This window comes from Urocitellus parryii, chromosome 4, assembly GCF_045843805.1.
Source record: "Urocitellus parryii isolate mUroPar1 chromosome 4, mUroPar1.hap1, whole genome shotgun sequence".
NCBI classification, from domain to species: Eukaryota; Metazoa; Chordata; class Mammalia; order Rodentia; family Sciuridae; genus Urocitellus; species Urocitellus parryii.
Window position 1 is genome coordinate 72,889,691 of NC_135534.1, and position 23,046 is coordinate 72,912,736.

General features: G+C 36.0%; 1 protein-coding gene across 2 annotated transcripts in view; it reads right to left on the minus strand.

The window, feature by feature from the left end:
* Window positions 1-23,046, minus strand: part of Prcp (prolylcarboxypeptidase) — a 74,513-nt gene that overhangs the window by 3,585 nt on the left and 47,882 nt on the right. For both annotated transcript variants that reach the window (XM_077797646.1, XM_077797645.1), the window contains exons 4-8: window positions 20,765-20,946; window positions 20,376-20,533; window positions 19,267-19,436; window positions 9,308-9,472; window positions 8,270-8,457 (exon numbers count right to left, since the gene is read on the minus strand). In XM_077797646.1, the coding sequence (XP_077653772.1) occupies window positions 8,270-8,457; window positions 9,308-9,472; window positions 19,267-19,436; window positions 20,376-20,533; window positions 20,765-20,946 (863 nt within the window). The remainder of the gene's footprint in view (window positions 1-8,269; window positions 8,458-9,307; window positions 9,473-19,266; window positions 19,437-20,375; window positions 20,534-20,764; window positions 20,947-23,046) is intronic.

Consider the following 23,046-nt stretch of genomic DNA (forward strand, 5'->3'; position numbering starts at 1 on the left):
TCTCCCTGCCTAAACTCTCTGACTTCCATGTGTGTGGCTTCTAGATGTTCCACACAAACCCCAGTTTTTATAAGTACAGAAGCTCTTAAACTTTCACTCTGTGGGCTGAATTACTGAAACTGTGCCCAAAATACAACCCCTTATGGAGAGGCCACCCCAATGGGACCCATGTAGGTGGCTCCCTTGTGGGTACTCCCTTGTCCAACCTCTGGTGTCTGCTAGGGTCATTAGCTACCAGGTAAGCTGATACAAAAACTATAAAAGTTTCATTCAAAACAGTATTACTTTTTTTAATGCATGAACAGGAAATGTCTTTGCATTTAAAGGAAGATATTTTTAATGTCTTTGAATTTTGTAGGTTTTAGTGCACATCTTATACTTCTTTTGTTAAATTATTCCTGCATATTTCATTCCTGATACTATTTTAAGTAAAATTGTTTCTTAGTATTACTAACTCTATACATGCATAAATTGGTTTGGATTTTACAGAGTTTTTCACATTTGATCATTATAACAAACCTACAAGTAGGTTTAATAACAACCTTTTCATAGATGAGAAAACGAATGCCCCGAGAGGTTAAAAGCCTTGTCCAAATCATTCAGCTTGTTAAATTAGAGACTCAAAATTCAGATCTTATAACCCTAGTCCATTGCTCAGTTTTATACTATGCTACATTTCATAGACATATGATTGATTCTGGAAGTAGCACCCATCCTCTTAACTTGTATGGTCAGAGCAAAAAGAACTTGAGCTTTGGGGTCACACCACCTAGGTTCCACTTACCTAATTTCATGGAAACTCAGATTCCTTAGGATAAAACTACACTAAAATACCTAGATCTAAGTACCCAGTCCATGGCAAGTTCCTTTTTCATGGCACCTCTTGGCATACCTTCACATATCACTTGAGATCACCTAAACAACATTTTGTGTATGTGTTTTGATATCTGTTTAATACATGCTCTTCTTTTCTTGTATTATTTACAAAGCCTGAAATTTTAAAAAATTTGTCATGGCCACATTATCAAATGTATTAAATTATTCCCGTAATGTACATAATCATTAAAAAAAAACTCTTAGAAAAAGAAACACTTTTATACTGTTGATGGGACTATAAATTAATATAACCACTATGGAAATCAATATGGAGGCTCCTCAAAAGACGAGGCATAGGACCACCCTAAAAACCAGCTGTACCAACTCCTCTGCATTTATCCTACAGAATTAAAGTCATCAAACTACAGTGATATATATATACCCATGTTTAGGTATAGAAGCACAATTCATAATAGCAGAACTGTGGAACCACCCTCAGTGTTCATCAACAAATGAATGGATAAAGAAAATGTGGTATATATACACAATGGAGTTTTATTCAGCCATAAACAAAAATAAAATTATGTCATTTGCAGGAAAATGGATGGAACCAGAAACCATTATGTTAAGTGAAATAAGCCAAATCAGAAGGTCAAGGTTCACACATTTTCTCTCAGATGTGGAAGCCAGAGAGCAAAAAAGAAAAGAAAGGTGGTGCAGGGAGGGACAGGGAATCTCATGAAAATCAAAGGAAGATCAGTAGAGGAAAGGGACCAAGGGCTAGGAGGTGAGGAGGGATGGGGAAATTGCTGGGGGTGATATTGGTCAAATTTTTTTTTTAATATTTATTTTTTAGTTTTCGGTGAACACAACATCTTTGTTTGTACATGGTGCTGAGGATCGAACCCGGGCCGCACGCATGCCAGGTAAGAGCGCTACTGCTTGAGCCACATCCCCAGCCCCAATATTGGCCAAATTTTATTGTTATATTGTGTGCAAGTATGAATATAATGCACCAATAAAAAATGTCGAATGCCTCCACCCCCAGGACAAAACTCTTGGCTATAAGTACAACCTATACACAAATGACAACTGCTATAGCATAGATCTTAAAAGTCCCTCAAAGGCCTATGTGTTAGGTTCCCAGCTTGACACTATTGGGAGGTGGAGGAAACCTAAAAGGTAGGGTACAGTGAGGCTTTAGGCCTCAGGGTGTGTCCTCAGAGGGGATTATGGAATCTGGCCACTTCCTCTTTCATTTCACTTCTCAGCCACCATTCAATGAGCAGCTTGCTCAGCCATATGCTCCTGTTATGATATACTGTCTTGCTACAGGCCCCAAAACAATGGGACCAACTGAACATGGACTAAGGTTTCCAAAACTATGAGTCAAAATAAATCTTCCTTTTTTTCAGTTGACTATCTCAGTTATTTTGTTATAATAATGGAAAGCTGATTGACACAATTACCAAATACTATCTCTACCCAAGACCATTCCTGTACACTTCAGAAACCAAAATTGCCAACTTGACACTTTTACTTGGAAGTCTAAGCAGAATCTCATATATACCAAGTCCAAAAGTGAGCTCCTGATGCTCCCCAACTCTCAACTATCTTCCTAATCTGTTAGTGGCAACTCTATCCTTTTAGTTGCTCAGTTCAAACCATTCATTTAATCTAATCTTTAACTACCAATCTGTCAATAAATCCTGTCAGCTACATCTTCAAATATATATACCACCTCCACTGTCACCATCCTGATCCCAGTCACTAATTATCTCTAGCCTGAATTACTTAAAGAGCCTTTTAACTGGCCTTCCTGCTTCCACTTAGGTCCCCCTACAATCTAATATCAATAATACAGCAAACTTGAAACTATAAATCAGAATCAGATTGTGTGACTCCTCTGCTCAAAAGAGTCAGTCCATGCTTTCCTATCTCATTCAGCATAAAAAACAAAGTTCATACTAGAACTTGCAAGTCTCTATGTGATCTGGGTCCTCTTGTTCCTCTGATTTCATCTACTATTCATCTACTCCCTCCCTCACTGACTTCACTTCAGCCACCCTGACCTCCTTACTCCCCCTGAAGGAGAATATGCAGGGACGCTCACCTCTCAAGGGTTCTGCTAATTCTCCTACCCCAAAAATCTCATGGCTAGCTCCTGCACTTCCTCCAGATTGTTTTTGCAAAAGCCATCCCTTGGTGAGGTCTTCCTAGTAACTCTCATATAAATTTCAACACTTTTTACCTCTTTCTGACATTTTATTGCTCTTCCCTGACTTATTTTTCTCCTTAGCACTTACATCCTTCTAGCATGTTTATAGATGCTACCTTGTTTCTTTATCTGCAAAACTACAACTCTACAAGGTCAGGGGGTTCAGTCTGTTTTGTTTATTACTATATTGTCAATTCCTAGGATTGGCCCACAGTAGGAGCCAAGCAAATATTTATTGAATGAACAAGAAAAGAATTTAAATGTCTAATTACTTGTGGCCTACATATAGTGTTATAAATACATGTGTGTAAGTTCATGAGCATATAAGTCTCTTCAGTACTTTCTAAGTTAGCAGATCAAAGGTTTATATCCTGCCTGGCTTTGGATAAGTTACCTCACTTCTGTGAACCTCAATTCCCATACGCATAGAGAAAAGAAAAATTTTTAAAGAAACATAGTGCCCCTCTCTTACAGAATCATCATGAGGCCCAAATTAAACAATATATGTGGAAATAAGGTATAAGCTATAAAATGCTATGCAAATAAAGAATAATATAATTATTATCATATTATATAGCATGAAAAGTGTTAACACCCCCAGAAATAAATGAATCATGAAAGTTATATGTATTTCTCATAAAAATTTAGTAAAAATAGTCAGAATACTAAATCAACCTTTTCTAAGTAAATATGCAAATTAAATAAGCAAATAAGCATTTTAGGTACATTAAGAATATGTGTTTGAAATACAATTTTAAAATCCTTATTCCATTATCACATACTCCTCTTTTTAAAATAACAATAATTGTAACTTAGTAGTACCAATTTTGAAAAAAAAAATACTCCCAAAATACCCTTTTTTGTTCTATTAAAAACAAAAGGGAAACCCCTATGCAAAATAGAAGTCATAGTTTTCAACTATCAGATAAATATTTAAAATAAACTAAACAGAGGTTGAATTCTCTTAAATGAGCAAATAGCCTTCATCATTATTCCAATTGACAGGCCCAACCCAGATAGGAAACACTCCATTATTTGCAAAACAAAAAAGCCATGCCAACAGCTGCATAATAGGCAAACTGCATTTGATTTAAAAGGTCATCTGAAACAGCCTAGTGGCTTAGCAACAGTGTTTGGAGTTGCTGAGAGACCTAAGATGCACATGGACTTGAATTTCTTGGTTCTAGACATGTGAAAACTAAACTAATCATTGGGAAATCTACCAAAAAGAAAAAAAAATGGCTTTGGCTTTCAAGAGAGAATCTAGATGTCCCAGGAAAATTCCCAAAAAGTGGTCTCATTTGATCACTGGCAACAATGCCTGAGAAATGAAGCTAAACTTAACCAGCTTCTCAAGGACTCCCATCTTAAATAAATAACTGAGAATGAGCATTGATAAACAACCTACCAATTTTGAAGGAAAAAATAAATCCTAACAAAACCACTGTGCAATTTCAAAAATGCTGAAATGAGACTGTTAACGGGCACTATTTATTAAGGCCTCATTCATCTAACAAATGTTTGTTAAGAGCCTAGTATGTGTTGGGCACTCACTGGGCATGAGTTCACCAGAGAACATAACAGACAAAAGCTCTGCCTTCATGGTATTTACTTCTATGACAATCCATTTATTCCTTAAATGACGCTATTAGGTAGACTTTATTATTTCTAAATTATATAAATTGGCAATTTGCCCAAGGCCATGAAGCTAATTCAGGAAAGAAACAGGAAGACACTAAGGTCTACCTGACTTTAAAGCCTCGATCGGCAAATCTCCAATCCAATAATTACAGATTGAACTTTCCAATCAAAATAGTAGTCATACTTGGATTTGTCTGAGGCAAGTTGAGAAGAGACATCTGAATACAAAGATAACTTTCCATATGGTTCCTTGGACATTTTCTTACTCAAAGTACACAGCACACAGACACCTGAGACTGATCTTTTACTTAAGAGAATGTACTTTCTTCAGAATAACAGGAAAAAAAATTAATTTTTTAATCTTATTATAATTATAATGCACCACTAAAAATATGGGGGAAATATCTTTAAATTTTTACATTGTATTTTTCATATCTAGCAACTGGTAGTAAACAATTTCTTTGAAAAAGCAGACTTGCTACTGCAGAAAGATAAGCTAGCATCTTCACCCAGCCTGACTTTAAACTTTTACACACTTCCAAAGACTTCCCACATTGTGCTATTGCATTCCTTGTTCAGTTTGTACCAACACACATTTACTGGCCATCCCATGTATGCTAGTCAGGTGGAAGGTGCCAAAAGCACAGAGATGATTAAGATGAAGTTCCTGCCTCTGAGAAGTTCACAATCTCCTGGGACAGATAGCTACACACGCAGATAATCTCCACACCAAATGGTAGGAGGTATTCACAGGTCCTAAAGGAGCTGTGGGGTGATGGAAACCTACTCTTCTTGGAGAGGCTGAAAATATTTCTTGGAGAAGGCCTGAATCTTAAGAAAAAGGTTGGGGCGGGGAATAAAAAGAACAAAGACAAATATATTGTTTTCTATGGCTAAAAGATAAAGTGCAAGAAAGAAATTGTACTTCCATTTATTCATTTGTTCAACAAATGTTTTGAGTATACATATTTGCCAGGTCTGAGCCAAGTGCTTTGCTGAGCTAACTCATTAAAGCATTCCAACAATACTATGAGTGATATTACAATTCTCATTTTACAGAAGATGAAAGTATAGCTCAAAGAACATCACTGTTTTTAAGACAGCTCATTCTACCTTTGTCCAATCCTCTTAGAAAAAAGTCCATTCTTACACTGTGCTTTAACTTCCACCTACTGATCTCTGTTCTATTCCCAAGACTTTTCTCACAAAATTAGACCTTTCCTCCAGTGAAGATTATGATAACAATCATGTTGATAATTTGACAAACTAAGAAAAAGCACTATAAAAGGCAAACGGATAAGTAAAGTACTTATCTGAAATGGTTGAATCAATATAAAAGGAGATTGAATTAGATTAAAAGACCCTACTTAACTTGAACTTTAGCTTTACTGTAGGGTCAGAGAAAGGCAGCATGAACTCAAAAGTTCAGAATGTTAGAAAAATCCAAATAAATGCTCCATGGAGACAAGTTCCTAAAGAAAAACAACAAATAGCAAAGTACTTCCTCCTCTAATAGAACAAAGATAAGTGCTGTGGTCTGTACCCTCAAGTTCATGTTGAAACTTGAATACCTTATTACTGTGAAGTAATAAGAAGTGGGGCCTTTAGACAGTGACTAACTTAAGAGGGCTCCACTTAATGAAAGGATTAGTGCCTTGTGAAAGTGCTAGAAGAAACTAGCTTAGCCCTTCTTTGCTCTTTGACCTTCTGCTAAATAAGGATGCCAACTTCAAGGTGCCATCCTTGAAGCAAGACCATGCTCTCCCAGCCACAGACCCTGCCAGCACCTGATCCCACCTACACAACTATGACAAGTACAAATTACCCAGTCTCAGGTTTTTGTGATAATAGCACTAACAGATCCAGAGCTTACATATAAACCTTTTTCATTTTCTCAGTCCTTAAAGTTTTCCTGACTTCAAACACCATTGAATTGACACAGTTTCCTTACACACCCTCAATAGATTTCTTTGCTCAACTGTCACTTCGTGCATGATCTGAAAAGTATACTTTGGAAGAATCCTATTGAGGATCTAAGGAAATTAAACAAAGAAAATCTTACTTTTCCAAAGGTGTCTCACCTTCTATTTGGAAAAAAGTATGTGCCAGGTTTGAAAATAGTATGAGTCCATAATAGTGTATGCAAAAGTATTTTCATCATATTTTCAAAAATCAATGCCATGGACTATAAAGAATGGGAGAACTGGAGCTTAGAAGACATGTTCTAGTCCCAGCTCTATCAATAACTGGGATCAATATAGAGATCTATGAATTTCAGTTAGCCTCTTCATTTTACTTTGGGCAAATTTCTTGGAATAATAATCAAATTAATATTTACAGAGATATGTCATCCTGGACCTATATTTATAAAGAAAGTCATAATCTATAATGTGATATGATTATAAATCAATAAAATGGATTTTTGCCTGTTAAAAAAAAAAAAGAAAATAGTATGAGTCCAGTAAGTCAGAGGGTTTTTGCAAAGTGGGCAATACGACCAGCCTATACTCAGACAGTCAACCTCCAGGCAAAACAATCCTCACTCCAAAAGCTATTGGACATATACAAAAGGCCAAATTTGACTTTTGTTTAAGCGAACATGTGAAAGAATGACATTGACAATTTAAACAATGTTTCTGGTTAATAGGTACCTACTTGTATCTATCCTATTTCCATATACATAATAAATATGTATATATATACATATTTATATATGTATATATATTTATATGCATATATATTTGTATATAATGTATATATGCATATATGTATATAATGTATATGTGTACATAATATATGTGTATGTATAAATATGTATATAAATATAATAATAATAAATTAGGGAAATTTTTTATTAACTGATTGCCATTAGCTGACAACATAATGTTTATGCCAAAACACGAAAAATTTAAATCTCAGACACCCACAGAATCAATACTATTAACTATAACATGAACTAATATTATGTATGTCACTTCTTAAAGGAGTCATGTGATGCGGAGCAAATATGGCTTTTTTAGTTAGACAGGTCAAGGTAGAAAGGTCAAGGTCTAGTTAGACAGGTCAAGGTCTAATTAGACAGGTCAAGGAATTTGTGTTTATCACCTCCCTGGCTGAACTTTGGTAAAGTGATTGAATGTGGGACCTTCAGTTTCCTCTTCAGTAAAATAAATGAGGGGGAACTATAACAACTACTCCATAGGGCAGCTGTGAGAATTTATCTAAAGTGCCTCATACAATACTTGAAACAGAACAGAGTTTTGAGTTAAAAGATTTGAGTAAAATACTGAATTTTTTTCCTTATCAGCAATAATAGTAACAAAAATAACATAAACTGAGAATAATAGACAATGCTTCATTTGGGCTATAGAGTTTTTCCCCCGAGTGTTTTGATTTTGCTGCTGTTGTGCACATTAATAATACAAAACTATCTCTTCTCAGCCTCCTCTGTCTTTCAAGGAGTAGAAGAACCTGATGGTTATTGCTGTTATATTCTGTATTGTTTTACTGTCCAGCATTTTCTGTTCTATTTTCTCAGCTAGCCTCTAAGTGTCTTAACCAACTAAATTTCCTCTCTGAATTATCAAAGCTCACCTGAAAATGATGTTCGAGTGTGATTTGATGTTTTTCCCTCCATACATGGTAATGATCCAGGAGGGCCTTGGTCTCACACCCCATTGTTTAAAACATTCATCAGAATATTTCTTCAAGTTCCATTGGTGAGGTTCAAACATGTCATCAATACCAGTGGTACAAAAGGGCATGACCATTTCTGTGCAAGCCTAAAGGCAAACCAGGAGAGGATCCAAAGAGAAAATGAGGGGGAAAAAAAGATAAAATTAATTTCCCAAGGTCATTCAACTAGAAAGAAGCAAAACCAGGAAATGAGCTCAAGCAATCAGCTTCAGGGCTAATGCTCTTTATTTTTATATCAAAGATATCAAAGATAGCTCCAACCCTCCGATCACAGATTCCTAGTTGCTGTTTCTGAAATATTAAGGCATTTTTCCTGGCCTGAATAATTATAATATACATTCAGTGATAACTGGGCAGTACTTATGAACAACCTCTTACTATTCTGGTAAGGCTTGGCTGAGAAGCCACAGGGGTTACAACTATGTGCTCCTTCTTTGCAAACTGCCTTTTTCATATCTATTGTTATATTTAACCTTCATGACAGCTCTGGAAAGAAAACATTATTATCACTATTGGTCTTCATATGAAGAGAAAGGGATGGAGAGTCAGAGTCAAATTAGACTCCCCCTTTTTTATGCATCCATGAAATGCTTGCTCTATAGGATGTATTGAGATCTATGACAATATTAATTTAGATTACCTGTCTTTCTCACAAGGCTATATTTGATGGTGAGATTATGTGTTATTTAATTTATCTTTATATCTTTGCAGACTAGGCAGTGCCTGACACATGGTAAGCACTCACTATGTATTTGGTAATGATTAAGTACATGAATGAATGCATAAATGAGTGAATAAGGAAACTGGTCTCACAGTGTAAAGTAACAGAGTCCAGATTTGGATTCAGGTTGGGTGAAAAAATCTTGTATAGTCTCTATTACAGTACTACTATATCAATGAAAGGTAAATCTGCTTGGGGATATCACATAAACTTACCTGATAGCTCCAACCCAGGGATCCCAAATTCTTAGTTGCTGTTTCTGAAATATTTAGGCATTTTGCCTGGCCTGAATAATTATAATATACATTCAGAGCTTGGAAAATATTCTGTATCAACATTGAATCCGGTACACTAGGATTTATCAAATACTGGCACACCACCTGTCATTATAGATAAATAATAAAGAAGAGTCAGAATATGAATATAAAAATACAGTTTGTTTTGTTTTGCTTTTGTTTTTTGATACCAGGGATTGAACCCAGGGGTGCTTAACCATTGAACCACATTCTCACCCCTTTTTATTTTTTATTTAGAGACAGGGTCTCACTAAGTTGCTTAGGGCCTCACCAAGTTGCTGAGGCTGGCTTTAAATTGTGATCCTCCTGCCTCAGCCTGCTGAGCCACTGAGATTGCAATGTACCACCATGCCCAGCTAAAACTACAGTTTGATAATACAAAGAAGAAATAAATATTGATTTGATTATAAAGTATTCTCAAATAACAAACCATATTGCTTGAAAATTTCTATCTCTTGAGTATAATCCCTTCAAAAATAATTAACCTTTTAAAATTTCCCATGGGGAGTGATACTGACCAAATTACATTGTTATAACTTATGCATGTACAAATATGTAATAATAAATCCCACTATTATGAATAATTATAGTAAACCAATAAAATATGGAAAAATAAGCTTTTCCAAGACTACAGAAATAAAACAGTTATTTGTACAGTATGCAAAGTCTTCTGCACCTGCCTCTAGTTTCAACTTTGCAGCCTTTGCTCCAGCCTAATAAAACCATTCTCCCCTCCTCTTTGTCCTTGCTCATCCTGAAACCCTCTTCCCCTCTCACTCCACTAATGCCTGGTCAGCTCATGTTTTACAATACTCAGCTCAAATACCACTGCCTTTTTGAGGCCATCCTTACCTCTGTTTCCAAGTCAAGAAGAAATCAACTATTCCCTTCTTAGTGCCTCCACTACCCCCTATACTTATTTCTATCAGAGCCTCTGTAATGCTCAACTTCCCTCGTTTAGTTCCAGAATATCTCCCTCAGCACTTAGAAAGGTCTCTGTTATCTAAATATTTGCTGAAGAAGTGAGTATATTTTTACATAAATGCAAAATTCATAATTTTTTCATGGAAAAACTATACTAAGCTCCAACATTCATGTTATGATAAGAAGCATATTCTGCAACTCCCCAACTCCCAAATGTTCCTGTCACTGGTCTGTGTCTGAAATTCTAGCTCTATAAATACAGGCAATTCTCAGGAGTGTGGAGACTAACTAGAAAAGGCCTGGGAAGCTTTCTGGGGTACAGAAACATTTTGTATATTCATAGGGGTCTGGGTTACACAACAAATGGTACACATAACTTATGCATTTCACTGTATGTAGATTTTATTTCCCCCCCAAAAAAGAAAAATTATAAACAAATATTGAATTCTAGTTAATGATATTAAAGCTTAATTATTTAGGGGGAAGATATCGTTAGCTTACTTGGAAATGCATTAAAAATAAGATGGAAAAAGAGATAGATGGATAGGTAAATATTTATATGTGATAAATAAAATATAGCAAAAAATTATTCATAGAATTTAGGTGATACATGTATGGGTGTTCACTGTTCAATTAGTTCCTTTTTTCTGGATGTTAGAAATGTTTCATAATAAACTGTTAGGGAAAAATTACAAGCAATAGAATCATGGCTAAAAAATAACGATAATAGTCACCGATTATTAAGCCCTGAGCTTACAACCATTACATCATTTAATCCTCAGAAAGACCTATCAGATGGATGATTGTCCAGTATTATAAGAAGAAACTGATTCTTAGGTTCAATCACTTTTTTTTTAAGAGAGAAAGAGAGAGAGAGAGAGAGAGAGAGAGAGAGAGAGAGAGAATTTTTTAGATATTTCTTTTTTTTAAATGTTTTTTATTGGTTGTTCACAACATTACAAAGCTCTTGACATATCATATTTCATACATTAGAATCAAGTGGGTTATGAACTCCCATTTTTACCCCAAATACAGATTGCAGAATCACATCGGTTACACATCCACATTTTTACATAATGCCATATTAGTGACTGTTGTATTCTGCTACCTTTCCTATCCTCTACTATCCTCCCTCCCCTCCCCTCCCATCTTCTCTCTCTACCCCATCTACTGTAATTCATTTCCCTCCATGTTTATTATCCCATTCCCCTCACAACCTCTTATATGTAATTTTGAATAACAATGAGGGTCTCCCTCCATTTCCATGCAATTTCCCTTTTTTCACCCTTTCCCTCTTTCAGTGGACACAACATCTTTATTTTATTTTTGGGGGGTGCTGAGGATCCAACCCAGCACCACTCGCATGCCAGGTGAGGGCGTTACCGCTTGAGCCACATCCCCAGCCCCAGGTTCAATCACTTTAATAAAGGCTACCAAAGTAGTAAATGGTAGGAAATAGATATTTCCCAGGTGTCTCTGCTTATGAAATCCATATCTTATCTTTTAGCTTAGAAAGTCAACCTTTGTAAACTGGGGGCGGTGGCACACTGCCGCAACCCGGCTGGGCACAGAATCACAAGCCACTCAAGCAGGAACAAAGCTTTATTTTTAAAAAGGCCGCCAGTGCCCCGTGTGTGCCCGGCTAGGAAGCTGGTCCACACATGTGTGTGCGTCTACAGGAACCGGCCCCCTCCCACCTCCCCCGGAATTCCCGCCTACTATCCTTCCCCAACCAATGGGAACTCTCTGGGAGTCCCGTAACATGAGTCCGTAGCAGGCCAAGGTGAACAGCAGGAGTCCAATTTCCATATGAATGTAAATCTTAACATAATCATATCATCTCAATGGCTAGCTGGCAGTCACCTTAACCAAAGGTGCCATGTATCATAATACTTTTGCTGTGGCTCCTAGCAGCACACCTCTTTAATTCCAGCACCTCAGGAGGCTGAGGCAGGAGGATGCAAGTTCAAAGCCAGCCTCAGCAATAGTGAGGTGCTAAGCAACTCAGTGAGACCCTTTCTCCAAATAAAATACAAAATAAGGCTAGGGATGTGGCTCAGTGGTTGAGTGCCCCTGAGTTCAATGCCCATTACCCCCCATCCCTCAAAAGTTGATCTTTGTAAAATTGCAAACAGCCCAATGGCAAAGAAAATACACATAAAGTTTGCATTTTGTAATCAAAACTTTAACATGAATTCAGTGATCTGGTCTTTTCCAATTTCATATGGAAAAAATATAATACATAGGCAGTTTCTGGCAAAAAGGAAACAAGTCCAGAGAAGGAAACAGAGAGAGAGGAGTCCATCTCACAGACAAATTGAGAGAGCAGCAGGAGCAAGGTCTGGGCTGGGTACATATCCCCAGTCAGAGAAGGAGGGCATAGAGAAAGGAAGTAGAAATAACAAGCCACAAGCAAACCCAGCCCCTCATCACAATTCTGTTTAGGACCAGCTCCCAGCAACACTCTCATTAAAAAAAAAAAAAAACTTAAAAAGACCGAGAAAATGAGTTGTAAGGAAAACATGATGCCTCTCCTCAAATGTATTCTACACAATCACATTCTATGAATTGTTAACTGGTACTTTGTGGGGAAAAAAACTTCTTAGTCAAATAATTTTAAGGAATATTGTATTAGCAAATGTGAACAGCTTTCCTGAATGCAGGATTCAGAGCATTTAATATGTTCAACTGCAATATGAATTTCCAAAATGAGGACAGTATGCATCAATAAGTTTTCGGAAATGCCAAGTGTGAGAAAAGCCAGGAAATAAGATGCCCAAACAAAGGATATACTTTTTAAGAGTAACCATGACGTCAAAAGCATAAGGTACACCAGTATGCAGGATGCACATGAAGAAACAGAATTGAGCTAAACTGAGAGCTTCATAAACCTAGAGTAATAAGGAAATGCCAGTTGAAGAATACTTAAAGTCAAAACAGTGTTTTCCTATGTTGACAGCTCTTAATTTTTTTTTGTGGCAAGATGATCATTATTATCCAAAGTACATGTATGAAGACAAGAATTGGTGCGAATATACTAAGTATACAACCAGAGATATGAAAAATTGTGCTCTATATATGTAATAAGATTTGTAATGCATTCCACTGTTAGATATAAATTTTAAAAAATTATCCAACATTTGTATGGCAATTGTCAGAAAATGATCATAAATATGGCAATATATCTCAGTATTCAAGACAGAAATACTCAAGACGATATAGATATTAAAGAACCAAACACAGCTATTGCCAATAGTTGATCAGTATTCCTTCCTGTATCTTGATACCAGCAGCAGACTGCTTTTTCAAAATGCAGCACAATACTACAGAGGAGCTACGTGGAATGGGGAGAAGATCATTATGTTCAAGCACATCGTGGTAGATAAGAAGGGTGATGGTGCAAGTTGGACAGAGGGGGAAAAGGTACTGGTGTACAAGAACTGGACTAAAACTCTGCAAAGACCAGGAGCAAATGAGTGTGACTCACATGCTGGCATTAGAGTCCTACTTAGAGCTAGAACACTGGGCCTCTGTTGGGCAAAGAAAAGGAGTCCCCATGAATAGCCATATTTGCAAAGAACAGTTACTGTCACTCCTTAAAAGACACAAGCGTGGCTGGAGACCAGTACCAGCTGACAATACTTGTGTTTTGTCAGCCCCAGAACATCATGGTCAGAAACTTGGCCTCTGCTGATAGAAATTCTATGCCCAGATTCAGGGCAATCCTGGGCCCACTTTCCTCTGTGAAGTCAGAGGACAACTGAGTCCAGTTCTGGGCACTACACCTTAAGGAGGACACCAACCAAACATGAGAAAATCCAGAGGGGAACGGGTGAGATGGGGAATTGAGGAATAGCTGAAGCAGCCCTAAAATTGGTCATTTGAATCATTCCCAACCTTTTATTAATACAAATAAAGCTTAAAAAATATACCTATGACTAAATTTATTTTTAGTTTTCTTGAGACAAATTCTTAAAGGAATTACTCATTCAAAAAACATTTTTAAGGCCTTAGGTATATTCCATCAAACTGCCCTATAGAGAGGAAGTACCACTTTATAATCTACTGGCATATTATTTACAAGGTCTGAAAATATCACTGAACTTTTTTTTTTTAATATTTGTGGAAACTTTATTTTAGGTGGTTCTAAAGCTCCTTTCTAATGCAAAGATCCTGTGAGTCTGATCATTCTATAGCATAAAAACACAATATCTACATATCTATTCACTTCCATAACAATTTTGGTAGTGAAGTAAATGAAGTTTCAAAGAGTACCAAAGTAATACCGATAAGCATATTCCTATGCTTATTCAAAGACTATGATAGTTAAAAAACAGAGATTCACATACTTTTTTCAGATTTGTAGGATGCATATAACATGTAAATATTAAGTTGAACCATATAAAATTGCCACATTTATAGGTGAAACATAGTCAAATACTGGCAAGTTTGGTACAATCTTGAATAAACTTCAGCTTAATCCTGACAATTTACATATATTACCCACTTAATAAGGGCAAGCCCTTATTGTTTGCTGAAGGACTACAATCTAATCAGGTTAGACAACCACCTCTGTCCACACACTTAACACCCATCTGTAGCTCCTGTATTATACTATATATTTTGTGTTTCTTGTGAATAATCTCAAAGCCATAAATGTACTAAAACAGGGCCTGGTAAAGCTGGGGTTGCTGGTATAACTACTTAAGTTCCTTAAGGCGAGGCACTTTCCGACAATGACCTAGGAAGCAACAGATAATGACCACCCGCATTTCACAGAGGAAAAAACAAGCTCACAGAGGTTTGGCTCCAAATACACAATTGAGAAACTATGAGTATACAGGTTCTGAACTCAGACTGTAGCAATGAACTACTTGCATAATAATACTCTGTTCCTGATATTATATAACTAATTATTAACTAGCATCAATTTAGTGCTTACTACACAACAGATCCTATGAAATACAACAACCCACATAAGTATGGCGATTGTAATTATCCCAATTTGCAAGTGATGAAACTAAAGCTCAGAGAGGTTATAAAAGTTGTTTAAAGCTACACAGGAAGGAAGTACCAGAGTTGAGATTCAAACACAGACTTACTCTGGAGCTTCCACTTGTAATTAACCACACATACTCACCTTTGAATGTTACACTGTAAGAGAAATCATAACACAGTGCCTAAATATATAGTATCATGTATCTATCTATCTATCTATCTATCTATATATATATATATATAGTATCATGATACTATATAGTATCATGATACTATAGTATCATGGTGACTTTTTTGTAACATTTTTTTTTAATTCTTGGATTTTCTTTATATGTTTCTATGATTATTAGTTTTTTTTTTAATTTATTTTTTTTTTATTGTTGGTCGTTCAAAACATTACATAGTTCTTAATACATCATATTTCACAGTTTGATTCAAGTGGGTTATGAACTCCCAATTTTACCCCGTATACAGATTGCTGTATCACATCAGTTACCCTTCCATTGATTGACAAATTGCCTTTCTAGTGTCTGATGTATTCTGCTGTCTGTCCTATTCTCTACTTGATTATTAGTTTTAAGTAAAACCTTAGGAGGGGTTTTGTGGCAATATAAAATTACAGAATTTTAAAAATATGCAAGAGTAAAAAGGAACTGCAAAATAGCAGAGCAATATGAAGCTCAAGAACCAACACTTGAAATAGACTTAATTCACTTTCTATTTCCTCGTGTAAAAGTGTGCATTTGTGGAAACACTTAAAAAAATTTAAAGGTCCACTTTCCTAATTCTAGCTTTAAGTACAGAAATAGTATAAGAAATAGAACATTCATGCAACATTGGAACCAAGCTGTTCAGATATGCACCCAAATATTTAGGTTCTGCCCTTTGACCCCCCTCATATACCAGAGAAAGGAAAGATAATGATTTGTTTAAAAGCTCTAAGTGTCCCTACCTATGAGAATAGCATTTGAATAAAAGAAAGAAAAGGGAGGCAAAGAATTTTTTTAAGAGGAAGGAAAGAAGATAGGTTTAAAAAAAAAAAAAAGACCAATCTCCTCTCAGAGAGCATGGTCCATCCACATTATAAAAAGGATTAAGCAGATACATTCAGCTTTTCTAACAGATTTTCTTTCTCTAAGGCTTCAATACCCCTCTCACACTCACTCGGATAATCACATTAGTTTTGTCATTAAAAGCTCCCTTTTCACAGAATGCACCTAAACCGCTTAAACCACCCAGAGAGGTCGCATACATTATCAAACACCAAGACAAACGGAAGAGGTTTTCCATCTTATGTCTTATTATTTCACTCTATCCTTTTGCATGCTCAGGAGTCTAATTAGTTACCAGGTAAAAAATGATTCCAAAATTAACAAACTATACAGTATCCTTTAAAACTGCTCTTTAAAAGACCTAATAGTCTTTATGTGGACAGAACAGTCAAATGACAGAGGGGTTTTCTATTTCCCTTTTCTCTTCTTCCTTGTGTTCCACTGGCCAAGTCTGTGATTATCTCTGCATGAATGTTGCAGCTTCTGTTAACAGTAAACAAAAGTAAATGGAGCCTGAGCCTGCAGAGCCCAAAGACAAATTAAAAAGAATGATCCTTGAATTGACACGGAAAATGGCCTTTAGTTGCTGCCCATGGATCCTTCAGAACTGTACAAGGTTTAGCCTGAATTGGAAATCACCTGCTTTTCTCCATAACCCAATTGCTGCATATTATCTCACCATCCTAAGCCTGAGTCACAGACTCAGAGAAGGACCGCTGTTTGTCAGCCCTTTAAAAAGGAGGAAGTGTATCAGAGGGAGGAGGAGTTCTGGCTAAATGGAACTATCCAAGTGAAAGAGCGGTCCCCAACTGGGTAGTGTTCAGGGATTAGTGGGTTGGGAGAACAGAGAGGGTCAAGAAAGGAGAAATAGAATGGGCAGTGAAAAAAAGAAAGTGATCTGAAGCTAAAAATTTGGGAGGAAGAAAATTTCTGAAAATCAGACGGGTAAGTAACTATAGGAGGAAAAAGAAATAGAGGCAATGCAAGTTTCTCAAGGAAAAGGCAACAGATTATTTTTGATGGGTTATAGGCAGGAAATGAAATCATAAATGTATTTATTGTAAGCAATCAAGAATTCCATAATACCAGGTTGGGGGCATAACTGGGTGGTATAGTGCTGGGTTCCACTCTCCAAAATCATGCATAAAAGAAGCTAAGGTTATTATGGGGGAAGGACATAAAGTTATCTTGCAAAAAAAAAAAAAAAAGCTCCTATAATGTATATAAACAAAAAGATAAAAGGACTGCACTAAATAGCAATAATAATAAAAGACAACAAAACCCTACTGGTTTCAAGTAATTATTAAGAATAGTGAAGGAAAAAAATATTTATCTACATCGAAGACTCAACAGGAAAATGTCTGAAGGAACATTAAAGAAGTGGAGAAAACACCATGTTAGACTGCTCACCATCCCAAATCATGATGAACAACTAATACTAAAGCTCTATTCCTCTGGCTCTTTTCAGATTAAGGGTCAGCAAATTACAACCTCCAGGCCAAATGCAGCCCAACTGCCTGTTTTTTAAAAAATATTATTGGCCATCCTTCTTCATTTATGGATTACCTATGGCTACTTTCATGCTATACCTGCAGAGTTGAGTAACTGTGACAGAAATCACGTGGCCCACAAAGCCTAAGTATAACCCTTTATGGGTAGAGTTTGCCTATCCCTGTTCTATCAATAAGGGAATTCCCTGTTGTTTTTATCATCTGACAATTCTTTTGTTCTCCAAGAAAGGGTTAAGATGCAAATGTATACTCTCTTTGTATACTGATAGAGTTAAATTTGATGTTTGAATCCAGATTTTATTAACATGTAAGAGATCTCTTTCTCATAAGTTTTTACTGAATTTAATTAAATGCACACAGGTGCAAAACACTTTGTTCATGAAAAAAGAAAAAAAAATAACTAATTGCAGATGAATTTGTTTCATTTTAGTTGCAAAGTTTTAAGCAAGGTGTATGTTTACTGCTTCAAAGGCACAGTAAATTACAAGTGTTTTTGAAACCTGGCTCTCATATTACCAATTCCATTTTTATTTCCAGCACCAATTCTAGCTGTAGAGTCAATTATATTCTCAAAACTTAACTATCAAGTTGGCCAGCCTTTATTTTTAAAACTAAAAGGAAAAGTTCCTAACAAACAATATGCTTAAAAAAGAGCATACACAATAAATAATTTGACATGAAAAAAAATTTAAAAATCTAAAAGAACCTAAAATTGGTGTAATGTGTCTTTATACTTCTCAAAGTATTTTCACATCCAATATTTTATTTGGTCCTAAGCACAACTATTGTCATCCTTTTTTATAGAGGTAGACATGGAGACTCAGGGAGGAAGAACACCTTGGCCAAGATCACGCAGCTGGAAAGCATCAGTTTCTGGCCAGACCTTCATGAACTTCAGGGACCCAAGTCAGTGTTTTTTCCATTCTGCCATCCTGCATGGGAATCACCCTTCACACATGTGTTGCACTTAGGAAACTTCAGCAGCTGACTGAATCATAATACTTTGATAACAACTGCAATTTATTAAGCATCATTAGATAGATCCAGGCATTATACATACACCACAAAAATCAAATATATTATATATTCAAAGGGCATTAGACATGGCACATAGTAAATATTCAAATGACTGCAACTATTGTTCTTATTTCTACTTCATACAGCTTTACAATTGATGTATTTTGCCCCTGTTTTTCATGGGAAAACTGAAATTATGCAACATGTCCAAAGTCACATAATCAAAAAGTGGCTGAACCCAGGATTCCCACCCAGATTTGAGTAACTCCACAGAGCCCTAGATGTCACTGGGATTTCCTCTGATGATGAAAGTCAGAAAATGTATGTGAAAATTAAAGTATATCATTAAAAAAATGAGAGGAAATTTTCCTGTTACCTTGATAGGCCAAGCAGGCAAAGGCTGCAAAAAGTTAGATGCATAAGGGTAGTTCACCATTGCCAGATTCACCCAAGTTTCCATAATCCATTCTTTCAAATTTGGGATGTCCTCGAATGTCAATGGGCTACATAAGTGAAGGGTTTGAGCAAGCCATTGTAGACCACTGCCTGAGAATAGAATCACAATGCTGGAGTCTAAAAAGTACGAGGCAACACAAGTCTTTACAGATCATTCATTCTTCGCTTAGTATTACAGAAAACTCAATTTTCTATACCAATTTTCCAGAATTTTTTCAACATTTAGTAAAATACTTGTAAAGCTACTAGATAGATATTCCCATGATAGACAAGCTGCCTATCTTTATGCAGATTACTAGAATTAGTGGTCTGAATTATTTCCCCCTTTTAAGATACTATTGAAACAAATAAATAGAAATATTATCCAGGATGGATAATGTATAAATTACAACTAATAAAACAAATCGATACATATGACAAATATACTATTGAACAAAGACAGCAGGCAAAAAAATATATAATATACAATTGCAATTATTTAAAGTTCAAGAACAAGCAAAATTAATCTATGGTTCAAGGAGTGAGGATATAATTAGCTGGGTAGGGATGGAGATAATGATTGAGAAAGGCACCAGGGAATTTCTGAGATGCTGATAATGTTCTTGATCTGGATGTAGTTATTTATACCAGGTACTCAGTTTGTGAAATTCATCAAGCTATGCATTTTGATTGTGTAGTTTTATGTACATATATTTTACTTTAATAATCGTTTGCTTAAAATTGGAAGAATCATTAAACATAGTGGTGCATGCATATAGCCCCCAGTACCTGGGAGGCTAAGGCAGGATGATCATTTAAGCCCATGAGTTTGAGACCAGCCTGGTAACATAGTGAGATCCTGTCTCAAAAAAAAAGAAAGAAAAGAAGTAGGAGGAAGAGGAAGAGAAGGAGGAAGGGGAAAAGGGGAAAGGGAAGAGGAGGAGGAAGAAGAGGAAGAAAAAGAAGAGAGAGAAAGGCAAAGGAAGGAAGAAAGAAGGGAAGTATTGATTTAACCAAAATCTCAAATCCATTCACTTGAATAAAACTTACCTGTACTTGAGAGTCTGTTAATGGCATCCCAGGACCTGAGGATAGTCACTGAACAATTTGAACCACTTTTCTTAAAATCTGTAGTTACAATCTTCATAAACATATCACAAGGAACAAAGTCCTCAAACTGCCAGATAGGGGCAGAAGCTGCAAGGGCTCTAAATGGTAAGGGAAACAAGGGAGGAGAAAAAAAAATATGAACTCACTTAACTCAAGTTTTAAAATTAAAATTGAGACTGAACAAAATCGATGAGGAAAAATAACACAGTTTTAAAGACACAGAACTAGAAATCTCAGTAATAGAATGGGGCATGTTTTACACAAAACAGATCTCTAAGTTTGCCTTGACAATTACTAAGAAGTTCTCATGCCAACATAAATGCACTTACCCAACTACTATGTGAGGATATTTCATCCTGAACCAGGCTGCAAGCATACCACCATAAGAGCCCCCTATTGCAATGACAGGCTGATCTTCAGCTCCTGGGATTGTTCTTTTCAAATGTTTGATTAACTCAACAAAATCAGCTAGAGCTTGTTCTGATGTCAGAAAATTCAAGTGTCTGCCATCCTAAAGAAAAATAATAAAGAACATGGGTATAATGTGCATGTAATGGCAGTTTAGGTATTACCCAGATCCAGAAAAAAAAAAAAAAAAAGAGGCAGAGAAGCTTTTCTCCAAATACAATTTCTAGTCAATTGAGCTAAAATGCCCAGTCAAAGCAATAGCTGTGCTGATTTAAACAACTCATGAAATATGTTTTTAAGTTTGTGGAAGAACATAACGTACTTTGCATTTAGTTATAATTTCTATTAAATGCTAGTGACTGTTGAGGTATAGAAATAACAACAACAAACTGTAAGTAACATTTAAGAGCAAATGTGATGAAATATAAAATTAAGCCTAATAGACAATTGCTATAACTTGTATTTCTAATATTGACATATTAAAAATGTCCACAATGTAGGAAATAAAAAAATAAATCCTGTGGACAAATGAGGTGAAGATCACCAATAAAAACAAAACTCATTCTTCCTCATCAGAAAGATTATATATTATGAGTAAACTAGGCTGCTTATCATAAACAACTGCAAAATTAAAAGAGAAATATATTTTCAGGCACCAGAAATATAAGACATCAATCCTAGAGAGGAGGGAATCTCATAAAGTACATCCCATGATTGTCTATATCTCTGCATAGAGACAATTTCCCTCTGCAGTATAGGAAGTTGAGGCACAAATGGAGTCTGGCTGAACTGAGGAGCCTAACAGGATGTTTTAAAACATCAATAATTCCTGACATCCCTTACTTTAAAAGCTGAAGCCTAATCTCACTCCTTTGAACATGGGCTGGACTTAGCTTCTTGGTTTTAATGAATAAAATGTGGCAGAAGTGATAATACATGACTACCAAGGATATATTAAAAAAAAAAAGCATGGTAGCTTCTACCTTGCTCCCGTGGTTGGCCAACTTTGAGGGCAGTTAGCTGCAATGTCATGAATCTACTCAAGTAGGCCCTTCGGGAAGCCTAGAAGGAGAGGAAGCAATCTCCAGAGCCAGTTTATCACTCATGTGATAACCTCTGTACTAGTGGAAAGAGTCTCCCATGTCTGGTTAAGCCTTTATCTGACTCAAGCAGTAGCTCACCTCTTGGCTTGAAATAGAACCACCCAGATAAACCACTCCCAATTCCTTACCTAAAACTGTGAGATAATAAAGGCTTATTGCTGTTTTAAGCCTTAACATAGCTAAGATAACAAACATAGCTATACAGCCTATCCAGCTATCTTGTTTGATCTTTTTGCATGTGTCTCACCACTCTGTTGACTCCTTCTATTATTCGACACACTACTTAGCTACAGAGCTCCCAACTCTCCTCTTTCTATAGATGCCACCTACTCCTTTAGCCTTCCCCCTCATCCAAGATGTATGCTTTCTGACTTCTTACCTCCTATCTGTCACTATTCTTTACTTCCAGTTTTTATGGCACTATGTATAGTATAGTTCAATGCAATTCTTTTCCAATCCTTGAATAATATGTGTAACATCCATCATTCTACTGACAAATTCTGTGAGCACAGAAAGGGAAAGAAGCATATGAAAAAAAGAGCCCTTGGCTCCATTTTGTTGACAGAGCATCAATTATAGTGACCTTGGCAAGGGAATTATGTTTCTATCTGCAACAAGCTGACTGCTTCCCAGTGATATCAGGACCTGTCAACTTTTCTAATCAATTATGTGTGAAAAACACTAAGTTAAAGAATAGATGAGGGCTCAGACAGTGGTTCAATGGTAGAGTGTTTGCCTAGCATGTGTGAGGTACTGGGTTTAATTCTCAGCACCACATATAAATAAATGAATAAAATAAAGGTCCATCAACATAAAAAATATATTAAAAAAAAAAGAATAGATGGGGCTGCAGTTGTGGCTCAGTGATAGAGTGCTTGCCTACCACGTGTAGGCACTGGGTTTGATCCTTGGCACCACATAAAAATAAATAAACAAAATAAAGGTATGTCCATCTACAACCAAAAATTTTTTTTAAAAAATAGAGCATCCCATACAGCCCAACAACTATCTTTCTATTTATAACACAAAAACATTTTACTTATTTTTATTTATTTTATTTATGATACAAAATAATAAAACCTAAGGATAAAAATTAAAAA